The sequence below is a fragment of the Genypterus blacodes genome, unplaced genomic scaffold (genome assembly GCF_046128005.1).
Source record: "Genypterus blacodes isolate CSIRO-AG114 ecotype Tasmania unplaced genomic scaffold, CSIRO-AGI_Gbla_v1 ptg000055l_1, whole genome shotgun sequence".
Classification (NCBI taxonomy): Eukaryota; Metazoa; Chordata; class Actinopteri; order Ophidiiformes; family Ophidiidae; genus Genypterus; species Genypterus blacodes.
The window spans coordinates 4,085,765-4,106,299 of record NW_027466867.1 but is presented as its reverse complement, the minus strand read 5'-3'; the positions used below and the strand labels follow the sequence as shown (position 1 = coordinate 4,106,299).

The 20,535-nt window shown below is 49.2% G+C and overlaps 1 protein-coding gene across 1 annotated transcript in view; it reads left to right on the top strand.

Moving 5' to 3' along the window:
• Window positions 1-327: 327 nt before the first annotated feature.
• The window catches only part of nrg3b (neuregulin 3b), a 115,908-nt gene continuing 95,700 nt past the window's right edge, over window positions 328-20,535 (top strand). The window contains exon 1 of the mRNA XM_076152158.1: window positions 328-1,171. Coding sequence (XP_076008273.1) covers window positions 328-1,171 — 844 coding nt within the window. The remainder of the gene's footprint in view (window positions 1,172-20,535) is intronic.

Here is a 20,535-nt window from a genome sequence, read left to right as displayed (position 1 = left end):
TTTGCGTGCGTGTGTGCGTGTGTGAGCGTGCGTGCGTGCGTGTGCGCCAGAGGGAGCGTAGGTTATATTGCTTGTATGCATCTCAGTGCTCTGCCAGCTTTTAATTAGTGGTACGTGACAGTGAGTGATCGTGTCTGCTGCTTGTGTTTGTGGGCGTTTGTGCGCTTGAGTTGTGTTTGTTGCATGTGGATACACACTCCAGGCGCCATGTGGCTGCTTCTTTAAAATGCCCGGTGCCTCTCCTGCTACACGTCCCCTTCCTTGTATGTGCCCTTGTGTCATCCGGCCACCTGTTTGACCTCCCGAGAGACACAAAGCTCCGTCAGGATGAGTGAGCGCTCTGGCAGGAGCTCCCTGGCCGCCATGACGCTGGAGGAGCCGGGGGCCGAGCAGGCGTCTCCCCGAGCCCCCGGGCCTCTCCGCTGTGGCCCCTGTGCCGTGTGGCCTCGCCAGCAGACTTGGCTGTGTGCCGTGCCCCTGGTAATGGGCTTTGTGGGACTGGGACTGAGTCTCATGCTACTGAAATGGATCGTGGTGGGCTCGGTCCAAGACTATGTCCCCACAGACCTGGTGGATCCTAAAGGTAGCATTGGACAGGACCCTATATTTCTCTCTAAACCCAGTGCCATGCCTAAGGGGCCTGACATTCCCACCGCCACCAGTTCAATAGCCTCCACCACGTCTATGGTGTCCACTACCACGCCTCTAGCTGCTGACGGCACCGCCCCGGCGCCGAGAACTCGATCCGGGCCGCCGGCCAACCACTCGGCCAACGGCAGCACGGCGAATGGAGACGGCAACCGTGCGCCGCATCTTCATAATCGCGTCGGCACCCGTGTTAGCAGCACTGTGGGTACCACTTCCACGCCTCGCACCACCAGACTCACTCCGCCCCCTAGTGGTAAGGAGGTCACCCCGCGCAGCACCGTTAGAAAGAGTAGCAGCTCTGGGAACGGACGCAACGGAGCTTCCAACTCTAAGCCGGGACAAACTTCTGTTGTGGTCACCGCCACGGCAACGCCTCCAAGCACCACAGCTACTGTGAAGACCACTGCCAGAGTGCAGCCCACCACCTCCCAGCCGTCAGCCCCGGTAAAGCCCACGTCTCGGTGGAACCACGGCCGCCCACCCAAAGGCCCGGCCACACGCCCACACCACCGCTTCAGAACACGTAAGTTCTGTTTTGGGGTTTAGCCACCATGTGTGTGCATGTGTGTGTGTGTGTGTGTGTGTGTGTGTGTGTGTGTTCCGGTCGCTGGAGGGTCATCGGTGTAACTTTGATGAGTGTTTCATTACACACTCGTCTCTGGCCCTTTTCCAGCATTTATCACTGTTGGACACCTTGGGTCCTATTTATCCCATATTGCTTCATCCATTGGAAAATAATCTCCATGCTGATTTGATTCATGGTATGAGAATATAAATCATTTCCTTTATATCCCCTAAGAAAGTTGATATTCAGCAGCACAATGTTAATCACAGTCATTAGCAAAGACAGATATCTGGAAATATGCTGGTGTTTTTCCCCCCTCTGGTCTTTATCTTTCACTTGTGCATTAATCCGATATGAATCTTACCTCCCGAGGACGTTTCTGCACTGCTGCGTCTACGCATTATTAAAGGCCTCTATCTCAGAGAAGTGATTCTTGATTGGTCCGGCAGAGATGAGACGTTTTGTGAGACGTGCGTGTGCCGTGACGGACGAGTGGGAACGTATAAGAGGCCGTGGTTCAGGCGTCACAGTAAAGGAGAGGTTCAGCTCTCGCCTCCTGTCTGGAGAAATCAGATACGGCCGAGGCCTCACATTCCATTTAGATGAGAGGATACCAGGAGCGGCGGCGTGGCAGATACTCCTTTTCACGCCGCAGGCCTGGGAGGCAGAGGGAAGGAGGCTCAGTGGGAAGGGGAAGATGGGTAACAGGGATGAGAAGGAGGCTGTAAAGGACAAGTGGATATAGACGAGGCGGGTAAAGGGGGTGAGGAAGAGAGGAGCGAGCTTTGGGATAGAAAAAAAAAAGTGTTAAAGATGAAAAGAGGCAGAGGATGGCGGCGAACGCGGGAGGCATAACAAAGCAGAGGAAGGCAGAGCGAGATGGTAGATGGAGTGGGCTAAAGCTGAAGGGAAGGAGAGGGAGTGAAGAAGGCAGGGGAGCTGTGAAATTTTGCATATTTAGCATTGTGTAAAGGAGTGAGGCTGGGTGATTATTCATCCCACAGGGGATTCGCTTTTTAACATCACAAGGTATTTTCTCCACACCTGTGGGCGGGGCGAGATGAGTCGCCAACGTGCCGGAGGAGACGTGGGAAATGTGCTGCTCCTATAAAAGTGCTATACTACTTCAGAACAAATTCCAAAATGCTGGAACGCCGCTTATTATTTACCTTTCCCAGCTTTCTCGCTTTTTCCTCCTGGTAATCCAGCGCGCAGATCCGTAGTGAAGCGAGAAAGAGCCAGCCTGCGCGATGTAGCCGGGGCGCTAAGTGGTTCTACTTCCTCAGCAGCTTCTTTCCATATGGCATCGACGAAATATTAATATGAAAATTGAAACCTACGTTTGCTCTGTGTTTCAAAAATCAATGGGTGCCGGTGTGGATCATATGTTTGGACAGCAGTTCCGGTTGACTGCATATTCCTCTCTCGTATATCATTCGGAACGTGTCAATGGTATTGATTCCTCTCCAACATCCTGCGCAGTGATCAAGTGAAGCAATCGTCTTCTCTGCTTCGGGGCAAGCATACTATATATTGAAGTCAGCGTGTTGGACGTTGGACACAGGGTGTGGTGTGTGTGGTCTGTGTGTGTGTGTGTGTATACAGTTGCAGGACTTTAAAGAGAATAGCGTAATGGTAGCCTGAGCTGCCAGGGACGATTCCACAGGGCAGCTCCCCGATGTGAAGAGGCAGCGAGCGTCTGTGTACATATCAAGGTGTTCTTGCTGACAAATCTCAAACATATTTAGTCCAACTGGCCCAGATAATAAAAGCTTACAAGTCTTTTCAGCTGCGTTTATGATGTTGACAAGTCTCCAGCCCACGCGGCGACGTCACGCAGAGCCGCGGTGACATTTGGGCGCACAACTGAAATCTCTATCCCTGCATTTAGAGGATATCGGAGACAACAGGTGGCTGTTTGGTCAGGGAGGGAAAAAACGATTCTCTGCTCTTCAGATGCAGAGGAACAAATGTAAGCTTTGAAAAAATTCGGTGCCTTTTCTTGATTGCCAAACACATCGATATGGCACCTGGAAATACACAGCTCAGGCATATTGGTCTACTTTATTTTAACTTGTATTTACTTGTTGGGGTTGTTAAGTTAGGGACAGATTTTTCATCACATACAGGCATGATATGTGCATATTCTGTGTATGTGATTAATAAATATATACGTTATCGCTGTGTATTCTTCAATTTTCAAGTTGATTTGTAGCGCAGAAATACAGAAATTGAAAAGAAATCAACTTTATTCTCAGTTGGTGACCTTTCCAAACTCCTGCTTTTAAATCCTGGTTGCTCCGCCCACCAGAGGACTCATTAGCCAGCCATTACCTTAATCAACAAACCCTCCTGAATTGTCACAGTTAAATATGACAAAACATGGCATGATATGATTTGCGTTCATTTACAAACATCGCTTCATATCTTAAAATAACACTAGAATCGTTAAAACTCCTTAAAATAGCTGATTTAACCCAAACATATTTCCAACCCTCCCCTCCTACTCGGCCTAGACTTGGTACATTTCGCCCCAGGAACTCCTCCATTTAAGGTAATGGCTAACGTGTGCGCCTGTTTGCTAGTTCCAGGTTCTAACCAGAGTGGATGGCCGGCCGCAGCAGAGACGACAGGTAACAAATTAACACAAATAGCCTTGAAATAGAGACATTAAGACGTGACCTAACCTCATTTCTACATGCATAAGAATGTTTCAATTAAATCAGCTAAAGGGGAGGGAGTGTGTGTATGTGTAGGTTCAGAGGGCTCAGGGAAAAAAGGTTGTTTTATTAATGATACCATCATTTTCCATACATCACTTCATTTCTGAGGTCGGTTAGGAATCAAGTATAAGTGAAGTCATGTGCTTGCAAACATTTGGTGATTGTCATTATAGGCTATATGTCATCATAAATATGTATGATTTATTTATGTAATCATGAAGCACTGAGCCGTATCTTTTGTCCAAACATTTCTTTTTTAAATGCGTTCTAAAGCTGAAAAGGTAATTTGTCATCTCGCTCAAACCGTCTGCGTGTTCCTCCTGTCAGGTCAGGGCCGGGGCCCCGTGTTCATAATGGCGTCTTACTGCTCTGTTATATTCAATTGTGTCGGTTTGTGTGACATCTTTATGCCATTAGGGAAAATAATAAAGTGTTCTCTGCCTTGGAAATTAGGTGTTTATGCACTTATCTGCGAGGTGGAGCGCAACACATTCACAGTGTAGTTTTAAAACAAAATAATGTTATCCCTTTTCAACGAGGCTCAATCCGGAGTTAAATAAACGCGTCTGACGCTGCATCACATCCTGCCTAATATGACTCTGTTACGCAACGTGCTCCATACAGAGGATGACTTGGCTGATGATGAAACGCTGTGTAAAACATGGTTTCGGGCCTGTTTATCTTCAACCCCGGCCCTTAATGATCTCGTATTTTAACTGTGCTAATACAATTACTCGCCGGAGCCTCGTGTTTGCAGATAAGCCGGACCGCATTCTGTATACCAAGCCTGAATGTGATTGTCTCTCTTCCCTCGCGCCGTTCCCTCCCTTTGCCCCCCTGTTAGCCCTTTGGTCTGGCTCTTAATGAATCCTGATTCCTGGAGGGGAAGACGTGCTCCGTCCATAGGGCTTACTGTCATATCACCTATTGTCTCTGTGTCTTCTCTGTCTCTGTCTCTCTCCAGCCTTTCTCTTGGCTATTGTGCGTCTGCTCTCCACACCCATTGTAATCCTACCGTCTATTTTTGCTTTGCTTTTGTGCCGCTTCCCTTTATTTGCCTGCGCCATAGCTCTCATTCATAGAGAATATGGACACAGACACACACACACACACAAACACATACACACACAGGCTGTAAGAACACACAATGCACACTTGTGAACACAATGCGTGTTCTTCTCTTTATCGACAGTTCTTTCCATTATGTATTCTGTAACAGTGGCAATGTACAAGCTTCCCTGACTCATAAGTGAAGGTGCAGTGACACAATGCATGTCGGGAAACCGCAGGACTTGGTGTTGGCTTCTTCGGTGGTGTGGGTTTTAATCCCATATACGTTGACTGCTGTGCCGTAGCTGATCTCTGCTCCCCTGATTCCCCTCATGTGGCAGCAGAGCAGGAGAACCGACACACTTCATGTCGTCCCTGACACACGGGCCCCTGCTTGTTTGTTTGTTTGCTTTTCTTTTTATCCTGAGCTATACCTGAAAGTGTGCGCTCAGAGTGCCACTGCAGGGTCGATGAAGTGTGCGAGAGGGATTAAAAACTAAGATATAAATCCAGTTTGCCTCTCTGTGTCTCTCCTGGGAGGTCGCAGGCTCAGATTTGCCAGGCTGCCTCTCCGGCTGCTTTGTCTTTCCCCAGACGTGCACTGCTCATTCTTACAGGCGCAGGGAGGGCTGCTCCTCTTCTCTCTCTCCTTCTGTGTGTGTCTGTGTTTGGACGTGCAGTTGAATTGTTGCACATTTTCCTGGTCTTGATGGTTCTGATTGTTCAGTTTGTAGTTTCTTTGGGAAGCTGATTGTGGCCTGGCAGTGAAATTTGATATTTTTGTAAAATGATGGTTTCTGTATTTCTCTTCTGAAGGGTTAAGAAGTCGCTCACAATAAGATGAAAGCAATCTTGATATTCAACAGCTGTTATGCAAGTGATGGCAAACAGGAGGCATCTTTAGTTTTCATTGTGTCTCTGTTGGTTTGGTCTGATTCACCAGTGTTTCATGTTTGTGTCATCAAAGCTGTTTCAGTTCCTTTTTTGGCCCAATTTTTGAGAAATTCTCCCCTGAACAACGTTAACCAGCAGATCCACTCGAGTCTGATGAGCATCAATTACACGGTGCAGCATATTGGTGTATTCAGTGCGGCCGCGGCAGCCAGACAAATTAACTCGGAATAACAGTGCAGCAAAGAACGCTCTGAAAATTTTGTGGGTATTGATCCGGTGCCCCGTCCATTACTGGTGCTGTGCTGCATGAGCTCTACCCACTGAACCTCACAATCAATGAGAGGGAGGTGGAGGGGGAGGGGGAGGGGGAGGGGACACTGGATTTATTGGGGCAAAGTCTGTCGAAAACCACAAGAGGAAGATGGAGATCACAGCCGAGCAGGATGAGCCCCGGCTGTCATTCCGCTCGGACTATTATTATAGTCGCTCTGATTTTTCCGTGCAGATTTCCCTCTAGGTGTGATCCATATTTTATATCTTTCCTTGTTGGTAACTATGAAGGCTCTGGTGGGTGTTTTAATAACATTTACGGTCAAAATGCAACTCGGCAGAATATTGACAGATTTTTTGGAGAAATGGAGCCGGACACAAACGGGTCCTACCTCCTTCCCTAGAAGGGACAGGGACGTCCCAAAAGCACAAACATAACCTCTGGCGTCCGTACCTTAAACGAGTGGCAGCTGGTTGGCTTTGTTCCAGGAGTAAGGAGCTGCCAGAGGCCACACACACATTTCCTGTTACGCTCTAATGTGCTAATCCGAAAATTAGAACAGGGGCGTCCCTTCCAGGCCTCATGTACATATTCATACAGTATACTATACGGCGTGGAGCGCTATCACTAAAAGCGAGCCTCTGCTGTAACAGAGCTCTCATGATGTATACGTGAGGCTTTTAAGTGACATTTGACTCCCAAAGGCAGGAGGCAGGAGTCCAGGGGCCCTTAGATTTGTGTAAGAGTTGCTTGCCTACTGTAAGTACCAGCTAAAGCCATCTCAGGGCTTCTTAATGTCGCCTTGTGATTTATGTAGACAAAATGTCCACCGGGAGGGAGGGAGGGGGGGAGGGAGGGAGGGAACTGACTGAAATATTAATGTATGGGAAAGGGAAACATGTGGGATGTGTGTTGCCGGAAGTGTGAATAATTGATAGCGGTTCCCTTTTTGTATAAAGTGCTGAAGATGTCCCGTGCTTTGGTGACAGATGGTATGGAATTTTACCTTTGGTGCAAATTTGCCCACAATAGCGTCAACAGAGTAGCAAAGGCGCTAGTCTCCTAATTGAAGGTAAACAGCGGTTAGTTGTCTCCGGAACTGAATGCCATGTTTTATAGTGTTTTCAATTTGGAGGGAAAATGGCTAAAGAAACCAACTGAGGCTCATGGTTGCTACCGGTCACTTATTTGTAATCTACAAATCCATTCATCCCTTTTTTGTAATCGTCACACGCACACACACACACACACACCTTGACGGGCGACATCTCAGGGGTCAGCGGGACTTGGTGTGAGAGGATTACACTCCATCATATCTGATCTGAGACGGTTTGATCCTAATATCAAATTACCGACCCAGCAGGGTTCTCTGCTTCTGTTATCAATTTGCAAACAAATAACTCGGATGGTTGAAGATTTGTGGCATCGCCGCGGTTATTCACGATCTAATAGCGGCCAATTTTTGCGTCGGAGGCGGCTGCGAGTCGTAACGGGAGCGGCGGTGCCATATCTGATTTAGATGCTGCACAGAGAGTGGAGTTCTGGCTCCGTTCAGCTGGATATGTGGTCTCATTTTGGGGGGGATTACAGCTGGGAGAGGCTGCACAAAGCCCTCATCAACTATTAATCCCTTAAAGCAACATTTTTAAAAACCTGTACAGGACATTAAAAAGCTACGTGCCGAGCGATGAACTGCAAGATATGGAGAGGAGAGTGACGTTTGAGCTCCGTTTAAAGCGATTGGATTGCATTTTCAAAATTCAAAGTAAGACTCGTGATTCTCCGTCGCGGTGGATTGATGATGGCGTCGTCGTCTGCCTCAGCTCGCCCAAACGCTGAGCGGCCAAGCTTCGAGTCCCGCCAAGGCCTCGATTCACACCGAGCATCTGGCTACACGACGAGCCTGCCGGAGGGGAGGGAAGGAGGAGGGGAGTGTGGATTGATTCACCGCAACGTGTGGCCCAGTGCCATCAAACACCCTCGTCACCGCCGCCCCCTAGTGACGGCCGGGTTGAGGAGACCAGGTTGGGAGAGCTGGAGGAAGGAGACGCAGGTCACCTTTCCTCATATCTCTATACTTAGTCTCCCCATTTTTCAGCGTCCATCCGTTCTTTATTTCATCTCTCCGTCTCCTCCTCCTCCCTCTCAGTTCAGGACAGATACAAGTGTCCCTACTTCCTACTTCCTGCTAATCCAATATTAGAACAAGGTCTGTTTGGAATTCTCCCGTTTGCTTGATGTCAATGAGTCATGAAGCAGCTCTATGGAATCCATCAACGCTTTAACGTTCTTAGTCATTCCTTTACGTCGGCGCTTCTCAGCTCGTGTCTATCACATAGAATTAGAATTACAAACAGGACGCCGAACCAAGACATCTGCTGCTCGTGTTGCATTATCGTAGTATTGTATTTGCTGAGGAATATAGATTTACTAACCTGGATTTAGAGATTAGATTGGGGGAGGGGGCAGATTGTTGGTGTGTGTGTGTGTGTGGCTACATCACACACACACACAGACACGTGGATGTAAAGTCTAAGTGTAGCAGCTACGCCAGCCTGTCCTGGGAAAAAGGAGACGTAGACGCGCCTGGAACAAGGTCTCTCCGGTGTTATTGTCCCGCGGGCGCACACGGCTCTTCTGGCTCAGTAATCCGTGCATGGTAATACCTCCTCCATGGGGATAATGTCAACTCACTCCCCAAGATAACAAGACAAAAGCCCTTTGCGAGCTCTATGTGTTTCATATTCCCCTAATCTGCCATGTTACATGCAGCTCCTCTGTGGATTTTAGCCCGAGTTTGCCGATTAACACACAGAAACACACACACACACACACACACACACACACACACACACACACACACACACACACACTTGGACTGTGTTGGTTCTCGTATTTGCTTTTCACAGCAGAGTTAGACAGAACAATGGAGAATGTGTTTAATCTCAAAGCCATCAAACGACCTTTTTGATGTTAGAGTCAACAGTTTTTGAAAATATATGTTTGTTTGGAATATAGTCTGGACAGATTTCATGTGGATGGATCTTGTTAAACGTTTGGCAGGAGGCGACCGCAGCTGCTGGTCAGCGAGGGCCGGGGAGCGAACTCAGTCATCTAAACACCAGTGCAAAGGAATCGTGTGTGTGTGTGTGTGTGTGTGTGTGTGTGTGTGTGTGTGTGTGTCGATTGCAGCAGGTAAAGCTGTGTGCGTGTGTGTGTGTGTGTGCGTGCTCATTTGTGATATCGATTGGTAAGGAGTTTCATCTTTCTGCGGAGAACAGTGTGACATATGGAGGGGGCGTGTCAGGAGGGGTATGGGGGGGGGGGGGGGGGGGGGGGGGGGGGGGTGGGGGGGGGGTGGGGGGGGGGGGGTGGGGCGTTTTAGGGGCGCGGTTGTAGCTCCAAAATATGGCAGACAGTATCTAGGAACTATGAATATTCCGTGGGGCTGAGTGAGCATTTGTCACGTTTGCACCCGAGCCGTCAGACCAACACAGTGAATTATATATCCAGAGCTCTCTCTCTCTCTCTCTCTCTCTCTCTCTCTCTCTCTCTCTCTCTCTCTCTCCCTTTCTCTCTCATCTGATGCGTTTGCGTTGAATCATTGATGGTACATCCACAACAGCAACTCCTCCATAAAACACCTGTCAGTGGGAACGCAGGATCCATTTTGATTCTTTCAGCATAGTGTGTGTGTGTGTGGCACCTGTACCAGATAGCAGTGATCTTTGTCCCGGTTGTCTTCTGCCGTCTCTACACTCATGGAGAAAATGGCGAGAGGGGAAGGGGCCGCTCTAGGCTCGCTCTCCGGCCTCTTCCTCCCGTCTTTAAAGACACCCTTTGATCGCCGCTGGAGTCGGGAACGCCACCGTTGATCTGATGGAATATTTCATCACAGTTGTGGCGTGGCGGGCGTCATGGGGTCACGGCTCAATCAGCAGGTTCCGCCGCCCACCTGCCGTCGGAGGAGGAGGAGGGAGGAGGAGGAAGAGGAGAGTGGAGGAGAAAAGAGTCCAGACTTGCCGGCTTTTACAGAGGATAATGAAGATGAGATCCTGTGATGGGGAAGAGTGTATATAGCTGCCGGTGTGTGTTTGATCAATGTATGGACTTCCTGTTTCTCAGACCTGGCCTGTTTCTCTGACTGGCATCTCCTCACACACTCACTCACTAAGATCCTTTAACTTCATGAGGAAGATACAACAATCCTCTTTCCTCTCTCTCTCTCACACACACACACACACACACACACACACACACACACACACAGGGTTATTGCATGTATTAAAACTGAAAGCCTCTTGCTCTTGTGTTCAGGTCACACACAGGGCAGAGGTCACCAAACACACATACACACACACACACACAAGTCGGAAAAATAGACCCACACTTGTTCTTTGGTAATCCATAACAGCTTGTGTGTGTGTGTGTGTGTGTGTGTGTGTGTGTGTGTGTGTGTGTGTGTGTGTGTGTGTGTGTGTGTGTGTGTGTGTGTGTGTGTGTGGGTGTGCGGGGGATGACGTTTGTGGTCCGTGTGTGTGTGTGAGCTGCAGCAGATGGGTCCAGCTGTGAATCTGGTGTCCTAGATAAAAAGCGAGATGGGTGCCACCGCCTTCAAGAGGTGCCGGCAGAGGTCTGGAGTTGACGAAGAGGCGAGCCGGTGCCAGAAGAGGTTTTTAAGATTTCAAGGTGGAAATTACCCAGAATCCCCCAGTCCTTATTGTGCTCGGAGGGGCATCATGGTGCTTTTGAGGCCGTTTCTCTGACTGCTTCCAAGCTTTAAGCCCTGTGATTGGAGGAGAAGGGTTGGGGGTGGTGGGTGGGGCTGGTTGGGGCGTCAAGCAGCGCTGCGCCCGGCCTCCTCTTCCTCCTGGAGATCAGGAGGACGGGCCAGGGCCTTCAGCAGCACCCCAGGGAGACGGGAAGACAGATTAATGCAGAGGCTTTAATATTTCAGATAAAAACGTATTACTGCTCCTCTGCCCTTAGCCCCCCCACCCCCCCCTACACACACACACACACACCCCGCCCCGCCCTCATGTCTTCCTCCTTGGTGGTGTTTTGCTGATGGAAACTCGCCTGGTCTGAATCCTCTCTGTCTGCTGGTCTTGACGCTGAGTGGTAGATCAGTGAGAGACAAATCTATATGGATCGTATAGAGAGAGAGAGAGAGTGTGTGTGTGTGTGTGTGTAGTCGCAACTGCAAGCCCTTGACCTTGACACAACTCCTGCTTTACTGTTGATGTCGTATTTGTGTGTGTGTGTGATACACTCCACTGCTTCACATTTCTTTGATCGACCAGACAATGAGAAATATCTTACAATGCACAGATGTGTCCAATTTCTCTCTCTCCCTGTCTCTTTCTCTCTTTTTCCTCTTTTTCTCTCTCTCTCTGGGGGTTAGGGGTCACGGCTGTACTTTTTGCTTCCTCTTCTCCTTCCTGGGGAGTCTCCCGTGCTGCCGTCTCCTCCTGCTGGGACGTGTAGTCGCAGTAGCGTCTCGGGAGGGATGGGCGGGGTCAAACCCTGGGTCTCATCTCCTAGGCAACCACACATCCTCCGGGGCCCTCCTGGGTATCTTTACCAGGGAACCCGAGCCCACCCTGCTCCTCTTCTTCTTCTCCTCTTCCCCATGTCTGGTTGATAGTGACCCAGTGCTGGTAGTGTTGATGCGTTTGGGTTTAACGCGTCGTTCTTCATCTCTCCCCGCCCTCAAGGCCTGAGGTTGTTTGTCACCAAATAAAGTCCTCTACCTCCCCTATGCTGCTCCATTTGCTCCCACAGCCTCACACACACACACACACACACACAGGTATTCTGGGAAGGCACATGCTGCCACTCTCATTGCTCACTGTCTTCTCTCTCCCTCTCTCCCTCTCCCACACGTACACACACACACACACACACACACACACAGACACACACACACAGACACACACACACACACGCGCTCTTCATCTCCCCGAGGCACGCACACACGCACACCCTCCCTCCTTGTTTCCCTATTTCCTCTCTCTCTCTCTCTTTCCTGCTCACCACTCATTGATCCTCCCCACCTCTCTCTCTCTCTCTCTCTCTCTCTCTCTCTCTCTCCCCCTCTCTCTCTCTCTCTCTCTCTCTCTCTGCCTCTCTCCCACACGTCACCCTGAAGGACACAGTGAGCTGGAATACCAAAGCAGATCTGATATTTCCTCTCTAATTAAAATGACGGCTAAAATAATTTGGCGTAATGAAAATGTGACGGCGATTCTTCACCGTCTTAATCGACCGTGATTTCATTTGATTGAAGAGACGGCGGTTTATGTGACTGTGAAAGGGATTCAGTTCTGTAAGCGGACACAAGAGGATCAACAATTTGTTGTTGTTTTTGAATCCCAGAATCCCAGTGTGAACCTCAGGTGGCGGCTGGGTTCCATTCTTATCTATTTCCTTCTTATCTGTTTCCTTCTATACTGTTATTGCTTGTCTCGGTCCTTTGGTTCTATTTAACACGGCGGGCGCAGCTGCCTGGTTCTGACCCGACATTAGGTGCTTTTTAACTCCATCACAGACGGCATGTTCTGTCAGATGGAGGCAAGTTGCAACGCCGGGGCGAACCAGGAGATACAGGCAGGCGCTTAGAGGTCAGGAGACGGGGAGGGAACGCGGCGGGAACGGGATCGTTGGAACATGATGTGGACAGACAGAAACACGGCGAGGAAGAAGGGGGAGAGGGCGGCAGGTGAAGACGGAAACAGAGGGGGATGGAGGACAAAATGGTGAATGAGGAAGAGAGAGAGGGAGAGAGGGAGGGGGAGAGAGAGAGAGAGAGTCGCACATGGTGGAGCTCCTCTTTAAAAGGCCAATTACTCTGTAATAGTGCTGGACTGACTGGGTGATTTCTCACTGTGCTGAGTGGAATGGCAGAGCTGGAGTGCGGTCAGTCCAGTGGAGAGACCCAATCATCATTGCACTAGAGACGTGTGTGTGTGTGTGTGTGTGTGTGTGTGTGTGTGTGTGTGTGTCTGTGTGTGTTGGGAGGCGGGCCCTATATGTGTAAAATTGTGACCGATCCACTGCATTCATTATTGAATGTGACCTTCAAGTAGCAGAATCATCGTTCAATGGTGCTGAAATGTTCCTTTTGTGTTAGTGTGTGAGTGTGGTAGTCCTCACTAAGGTCCTCGCATTATAACATATAATTCTAAATTGAAATTCCTTTTCGGTAAAATATGAGTAATTCTCTGCGGTGTGTGTGAACAAGTAAGTGATTTGTGCGATCTTAGGGGTAATCGGTTACTTACGTCCATGTTGTAGTGAACGTACAGGCTTATTTATGGATTAAGCTAATGTTGATTAATATGAACAGCCATTGAGAAGGACGATAAGAAGAAACAAATAGCTTATTTTTGTCCGATGGAGTCATAAAGTTGGACGGACATTTCCCCCGACCTCCCCCGTGGACTCTTATGGCTCCACTTACCACCAGCTAATGCCGACGCATGAATGTTTAATGAACACGGATCAAAGATGTTTTGACGTGTGTGACAGCAGCAGCACCCTTGTGGCCCCGCTGACCTTCTGTGTGAGAGAGAGGGAGAGAGAGGGAGAGAGAGAGATCTTTGTAAATATTAGGATAGGTCGTTCCCTGTCTGAGTATGGGTACAAGTATCACTTGTTTACCCCGCCGTTGTTGCTCACAAAGCGATTTGTTAGCGGACATCTGCTGTCCTCCGAGAACGATTTGCCGCCACGATGCGCAGAGCAGATGAGCGGGCGGTCGTTTCCCAGAGCTGGGGGTAAAACGGGCCGTCGTTCGCGAAATTTGGCAAAAACCGATCAGTGCGTTGGAACACTGACATCTCACGAGGCAAACGCATGGCTTCCACGTCCTCACTGCTGCGGCTTCTCAGCACGGGGACCATCGCTCAAGACTTGCAAATCGAAAACGGAGTTGCACGTCGCTTCATCCAGGATTAAACCTGAAGACAGTGGGCTGTCTTCAGATGTGGACCTTGGCTTATTTCTGTCCATTAAACCCTGACTGCGTCTCTCTGGCTGAGCTCAGTGACCGAGCTGCTGGACGTTTACACGGGGAGAACGGTTGGAGATGCGATCCACATTAGCTGTGTTTGGCCTGTGTGTCGGCAGGGGGGGGCGCCTGGTAATGATGTAGAGCGGCGGCCATTAGGATCCTGGCTCTAATGGTAATCGACGCGCTATTGCAGCAGGTGCTTACAGAGGTTATGAGCCTATTCAGTCCTCATCATTACAGAGCAGTTAGGAATTGGACGAGGGATCGGCTCTAATCTGGACGCCGGGCCATTGAACACATGGGGCGCCTCATGCCGTGTTATCGTATTAATGGTGCCGCCGCTCGTCCTGCTCATACCAAATATTACGCCAGATATTGATTTGCGCGATTACCAATACTAATCTTCCATTACACTTGTGAGTCTAAAAGTCGTCCTACTACATCCTGTTTGATGACCTTTGCAGCGGTCGGCGTCCTTTCGGCTCCTGTTTGGGTTTCTTCCATGAAAATCCAATTGGTATTCGGATTGCATACAGAGGCGATGAAGAACGTGCAGATACCAGGAGATGCAGCTTTAGAACATCAGGCGTCCTCCCTGATTTAGATCCGCTCTCACCACTCACCACTCTTTCTCCCCATCGGCGTCCTTCAAGTCATCTCCTTTTGCGAGTCCACTGAGTCGTCGCCGCCTTTGGTGTGAAGATGCAAGAAACAGTGGGGCTTTCTTCCTCCTCCCTGATTACTGTTATGATGTCTGGCGAGAGCCGATGCCTACAAATCAGCGCAATTATGCCTCATTTCCATTCCCCAGTGGTCTCGGCCATCTTGACGGCAGTGCACGCGCTGCTAGTTTATCCTCCCACACCTCCTGGTGGGGCGGAAGGGAGTTCACGCGTGTCATCGCTGAGCCAATCCCAAAGACAAATTGCCCGCTGTCACCCCCGGGGACAGGTTTTTTTTCCCGGGTGGCGAGGATCTTTTGGGCTCCGCAGCCTCGTGTCAATACCTTTTGATCGCATTAACTCGCTGATGCGGGAAGTGATCAATGTGTCTCCGTCGCACGCGGCCGGCCGTCTCACTGATGTCTCTATTATGAATAGCCGTCATCCTTTTATGGCACAGCGATGGTAATTGCCTCACTGTCACTGTTCATTTGTCTCCGTATTTGAGCTCTGGCCGTCTCGGTGAAAGGACGGCCATGTTGCAAATGACCTGCTCCCAGACTCGCTCAATTGTCGATAGAAAATAAGTCACGTCTGTGGGAAATGTGATATATCTCAGGTTTCCAGCCGCTATAATACCGTGCAGTGAAGTGTTTTACAGTCGGGACATTGTTTAGCTTTATTGAAAGGGAATTATTGTCTGCACAGTCATCCTGCAAAACATTCATCAAAAAGACAGTGTGTGTTAGTGTGTGCGTTTGAAGAAATAAAGCCGACAAATCTAATCTGCCAGATGACTTTCTTCTTTTTTCGCGGAGATTGAGAAATCTGTTTGCACTCGCGTCCGTTGTTGTTTATTTAAGGACAATATGTAGCGACATGACAAGCTCGGGCCGCTCTGAAGAGCTGTTGGCAGAGACGTCAATGAGTAACATGGCGGCTGTGGTGGAGGCGTGTGTGTGTGTGTTTTTAAAATTGCCTGACTGTCCGGGTTGCTGGCGTTAATGGAGCCACTCCACTATAGCTGCATAACTAATGCACGGATGGAGAGCACAGCCACTTCATTGCTGCTTAGTATCAAAGGAGGCCATTATATGAAAGAAGTTGTAATGTGTTAGTAGTTAAAGGGTTAATTATCATCTGTATAAAAGCAACAACAAACAGAATGACACAAGAAGTCTGATAATGTCAAACTGATTTCCTAAACGTTTACCCGTAACGTAATCCGGACTTGATGGAGGCGGCAAGGACTCTTTGTGCGGATTCAGGCGTGTTTCATACACGTCTGCGGCGGGATGCAGGCCATTAGGCGTCCTGATCTATGGCCGCTGTCTCTGCGGTGACTAATGTGGAGTTAGGGGGCGTCCCTCTGTCCCTCTGTCCCTCTGCCCCCCCCCCCCCCCGCCCGCTCAGCCATAACATCGCCCGAGCCGCCAAGGCCTCGTGTCACCGTCATTAATTAGTCCTATTAGCGACAGTTAAGCACTGTGTGTGTGTGCGTGTGCGCGTGTGTGTGTGTGTGACCCTATTTCTTCGTCCACAACAGACGAATCAATTATATCAGAAAGTCAAAATGCTCTGATTTGGTGCTGAATGTTTGTGATTTGACCTTTTGTGTGTGTGTATGTGTGTGTGAAGGCAGATTGCCGTGGCATTTCTGCAGGTGAAGTCTTCATCCCGCCCGTGGCCTTTTGCATCCTCGGGCTGTCACCGCTCGCGTGTCGTCATTTCCCTCCCAGGCGCCCTCGGACAGGAAAACGGTGATGAATCGTTTCCTGTCTCGCCGCGGTTTTGCGTAAATAAAGCGACGGCGGGCTGCGTCGGGCCTGACTGATGCGTTTCCCCCCGTCCCATTATTCACATCATGGCTACACTCCTTCTTTTTTATTTGGCTTCCTCCTATAAAACATGACAGATGAGAGATTTTCCCTTTTTCTAAAAATATCACTACTACACAGCTCAGGTCTCTAACAGGTGAGCAGGACTGTCGGGCTGTGAAGGGGAATAGAACAAATGTGAAATGATGGTGAGTGACCTTGACATTGTCTCCAGCTTTGTGTTATTTATCCCTTTCTGATGATGTGAGTCTGGCAACATTGGGACTCTGTGTGTAGGAATAAAAGTAAGGCGATGTATGAGTGGGCGTCGGGGTTGATGTGTGCCGGCTACAAGTCGGTTGATTGATTAAGCCTGCAGGTCACGGGGCTATTTTTGGACTGAGTGAGTGAAGGTTAACATGAAAAGAACATAGCGGCTCCCAGGCAGCAGGTAGGAGAGATAGAAACGCTGTGAAGTCGCCGGCCTCATTAGCCCACGAACTGAGGGTGGAGCGGTGTGGAACTTCTGCCGAGCCGGTTAAAAACTGGAGGGAATAATCCGGAACATTGAGACCAGGCTAGAACGCACCTCTGCTCCCTGCTGCCCCCCTCTGGAAGATCGATAACAGGCAGCAGAGGAGGGAGGAGGCCAAACGCAGGTCAACAGCCTTCATCTCTATTATCCCCCTGTGCTTCGTTGCTCAGTCAAAGGAGACGCAGAGACAAGAGAGAGAGACAGAGACAGAGAGAGATACCAAATCAATACTTCAGTCACACTCACCGCGAGGTCGCCGTGGACAACGACCAAGCACGCACCACCACCAGCCTCACCACGCTCACAATTAACCCCCCGCTCAGATAGCATTCATGCCAGTCAAGTTGTAGGGAGCGAGCAAACAGGCGAGGACGGGCGATCATGCGAGCGAGCAGAGAGGGGGAGAGAGAGAGCGATGAGACAGATTTGGCTTTAATTATAACCCACGTCTAAAGATAACGACGGCGGGGAAAACAAACGGTGAGAAGCGTGAACGGAACCTGGTGCAAAATGGCTTCACAGGCCTGAATCAACGGGTCACGATCTTACTGGGACCTGATCTATAACTTAGACAAAGGAGATAAACAAACAAGTCTGCGTTAAGTGTGCGTGTGTGTGTTGAAAATATGAAAACACACCAGTAATCTACCAGCTTGTACAAGTCACACAAAGTCGTTCATAGCCCGGTTTTGGAAAATTGGCATCTGCGGAGTAACAGCAGAGTGGATTTAATTTTCATTTTTTGGGGACGATGGGTTGTTTAATTACGTGTCTATTATTATTCCAGCACGGTTGTAATTTCAGTCCCTTTGCTGCAGTTAATGTAGAGCGTGTGAGCGGCCATCAGGTGAACGTTCTTCCTCCCTGCTGAGCTCATAATGGGAGAATGAACCCGGTATTTACCTTTATGTCAGTAAAAAGGCGTTTGTGGTTTCACTTTCACTTCCAATAGAAGTTGGAAATGGAATTGTAGACATGGATCCACCTGGTAGTAAATGCATCTCCTCTTCCTTGGGATCCTTCAGATGACCTCCACTCACTGCTGCAGACGGCGGCGGGCGGCGGTGAAGCCGTGAGCTCCGTGGAGAGCGCAGCGTGTGATTGTTGGAGAGGCTTTGGGGAGAGGCTGAGTGCTCACTCATCACGGAAACAAACGAGCTCCAGAGAGAGAGAGAGAGAGAGATTACGCTCACTGTTCCATCTAGATTGAAAGCAATTGTGATCTTCTGATCTTCCTTAATCTCCACACAACAGATGCCTGTGAGCGCCACTCAAAATGGCTGCTGAGCGCTGGCGCCGCGGTAACAGTAACGGTGGTGACGGCAGATTACAGCACGCCATGGGAATTAACGTAAATGTAAACACTGGAGTTTAGATGGAATATAATGTGTTAGTTGTTTTCAAACAGATGGGTTTGACGCATTTGAGAAGCTTTGAAACGCTGCGATGAGACAGATTCCTCCTCTCCCCATGTTCCTACCTGCATTCAACTTTCCAAGGTCATAGGAAATGCTGTTTTCCTGTCTAGGATCGCATTCTCTTGTAGCCAAACTCCTCCGTGGAGCTGTTTGAAAACTCTGAGAGGTCAAGGGTCAGCACACTTTGAAGACATCTGAGGAACTTCACACGGGGCGGCCGGTGACCTTGAATCGAGCGAAGGAGCTTTAAACGGTCGGATTTCGCGACGGGTGACTCGGAATAATAGGTTCCCTCTGCGAGCGGCAACCAGGCATTCAAACCCTCGTCTGCAGCCTCCAGAGTCCATCATTCAACAGGAAACGGGCCGGAACGTCTTCCTGTTTTCATGCAAATCAAGGATAAAGGATCATTCAATGCACTCTTATTATCCTTAAACATGTAGAAATAACCGGAATAACAAGCAAAGGACAGAGTAAAGTAGTTTGTATTGGAAAGACATGATTATAATGACACACAAAGGCGTGTTGGAACAACGTAATGAGATGTTAGTGTGGCGAAAACATATATTACATAATGCATATGTGCTGTACATGAAAGGCATTACGAAGAATGAAATATTGACGCGTTGAACAGCTTCCATCAATTATAGACGCCAACCTCATAAAGTCACACCAAAGCCGCAGCGAAAAGGAAAGAAGAAGGAGAGGAAGAGTTTTGGGTGCGACGATCGACCTCTAAAAGACTAAAAAGACAGATCTGGGCAACTGTAGGAGGCGGGACTTGGCGAGGACTGGGCGGGGCTCGGCGGGGCGGCCGGCGTCAGCGCAGAGGGAAAAGAGCTGAAAATGCATAAAGCTAAAAAAAAGGGGGGGGGGGGGGGGGGGAACCAAAACGTGCCGCTTCATTAACCAGCCGACAAAGCTGAGAGGCAGATGGCCGAACGACAGGAGCTGCAGGAGCGACAGCAGCTTAACGTCGCCTCCATATGTTTGCTTTATAGTGAAGAAACATATTTAACACTCGCTGGTGTGTTCTGCTGCTGTTCCTGCCACTCGTCCTTTCGGGCCCCCAGTGGGTTTTCCTGTAAACAACAACGCCTTCACCTCTGCTTTATTATGCTGAAGGACGTTCCGTGTACATTTGATGCAGGGGAGGATGACGGCGCCCTTGAGTGGTGAAATCGGGCGTCGACCTCCTCACGCCAGGTGTTTTGGTGTTTTGGTCCGAGCTCCTTTTGTTTGGGTCGTTAAGAACGCTCGCCTCAGCAGTTTTTTTTACGGGGTTTGTTGTGGAGGAACCTTGCCACCGTTTGGCCTCGCTGTATCTCAGACAGCGTCGGGACGGCCTGAAAATATGAAAATACAACACAAGTGATAGCGAAGGAGGAATCGACCGCCCTTTTATGGTCTTTGTCTCTTTTTTTACTAGGAACAATCGGGCTTCACTTTGGGATTTTGTCGTCGTCATGTGCGACATCGTTTGTCCTTTAGGTTGACTTAGAAGCACAACTTTCACCTTAAGTGGCCCAAGTTCATTCATGTGAAGTTACGAGTCGAGTCCACTTCCTTACGACCTCGCCCTGATTCATTTGCTCCGCCTCAAAGTCCTTGGAATTCCTTTCAGAATTTTCCTCCCGTTCATTTTGAGGTTTTTTACGGCCCCTCCTACAGCCGGTGTATCGGTCTAAACTGCGTCCTTCAGACTTTTACTAGTTGGCTGAGCCGCCGTGGAAAATATGCGGAGATAAACAGAATCAATACTGGGTACATCTGCAAGATGAAGAAACGCTCATCATCAATAATGGAGGAACGCTGCTGTCAGATGGACTCCTCAACTCAAATCGCGCTTATTTGATCACAGAAGGTGCAAAAGTGCTCTGCTGGGGTTTGAAGTGGAGGGACAATTATCTTAGCCAGAGGCGAGAGGAATACTACACA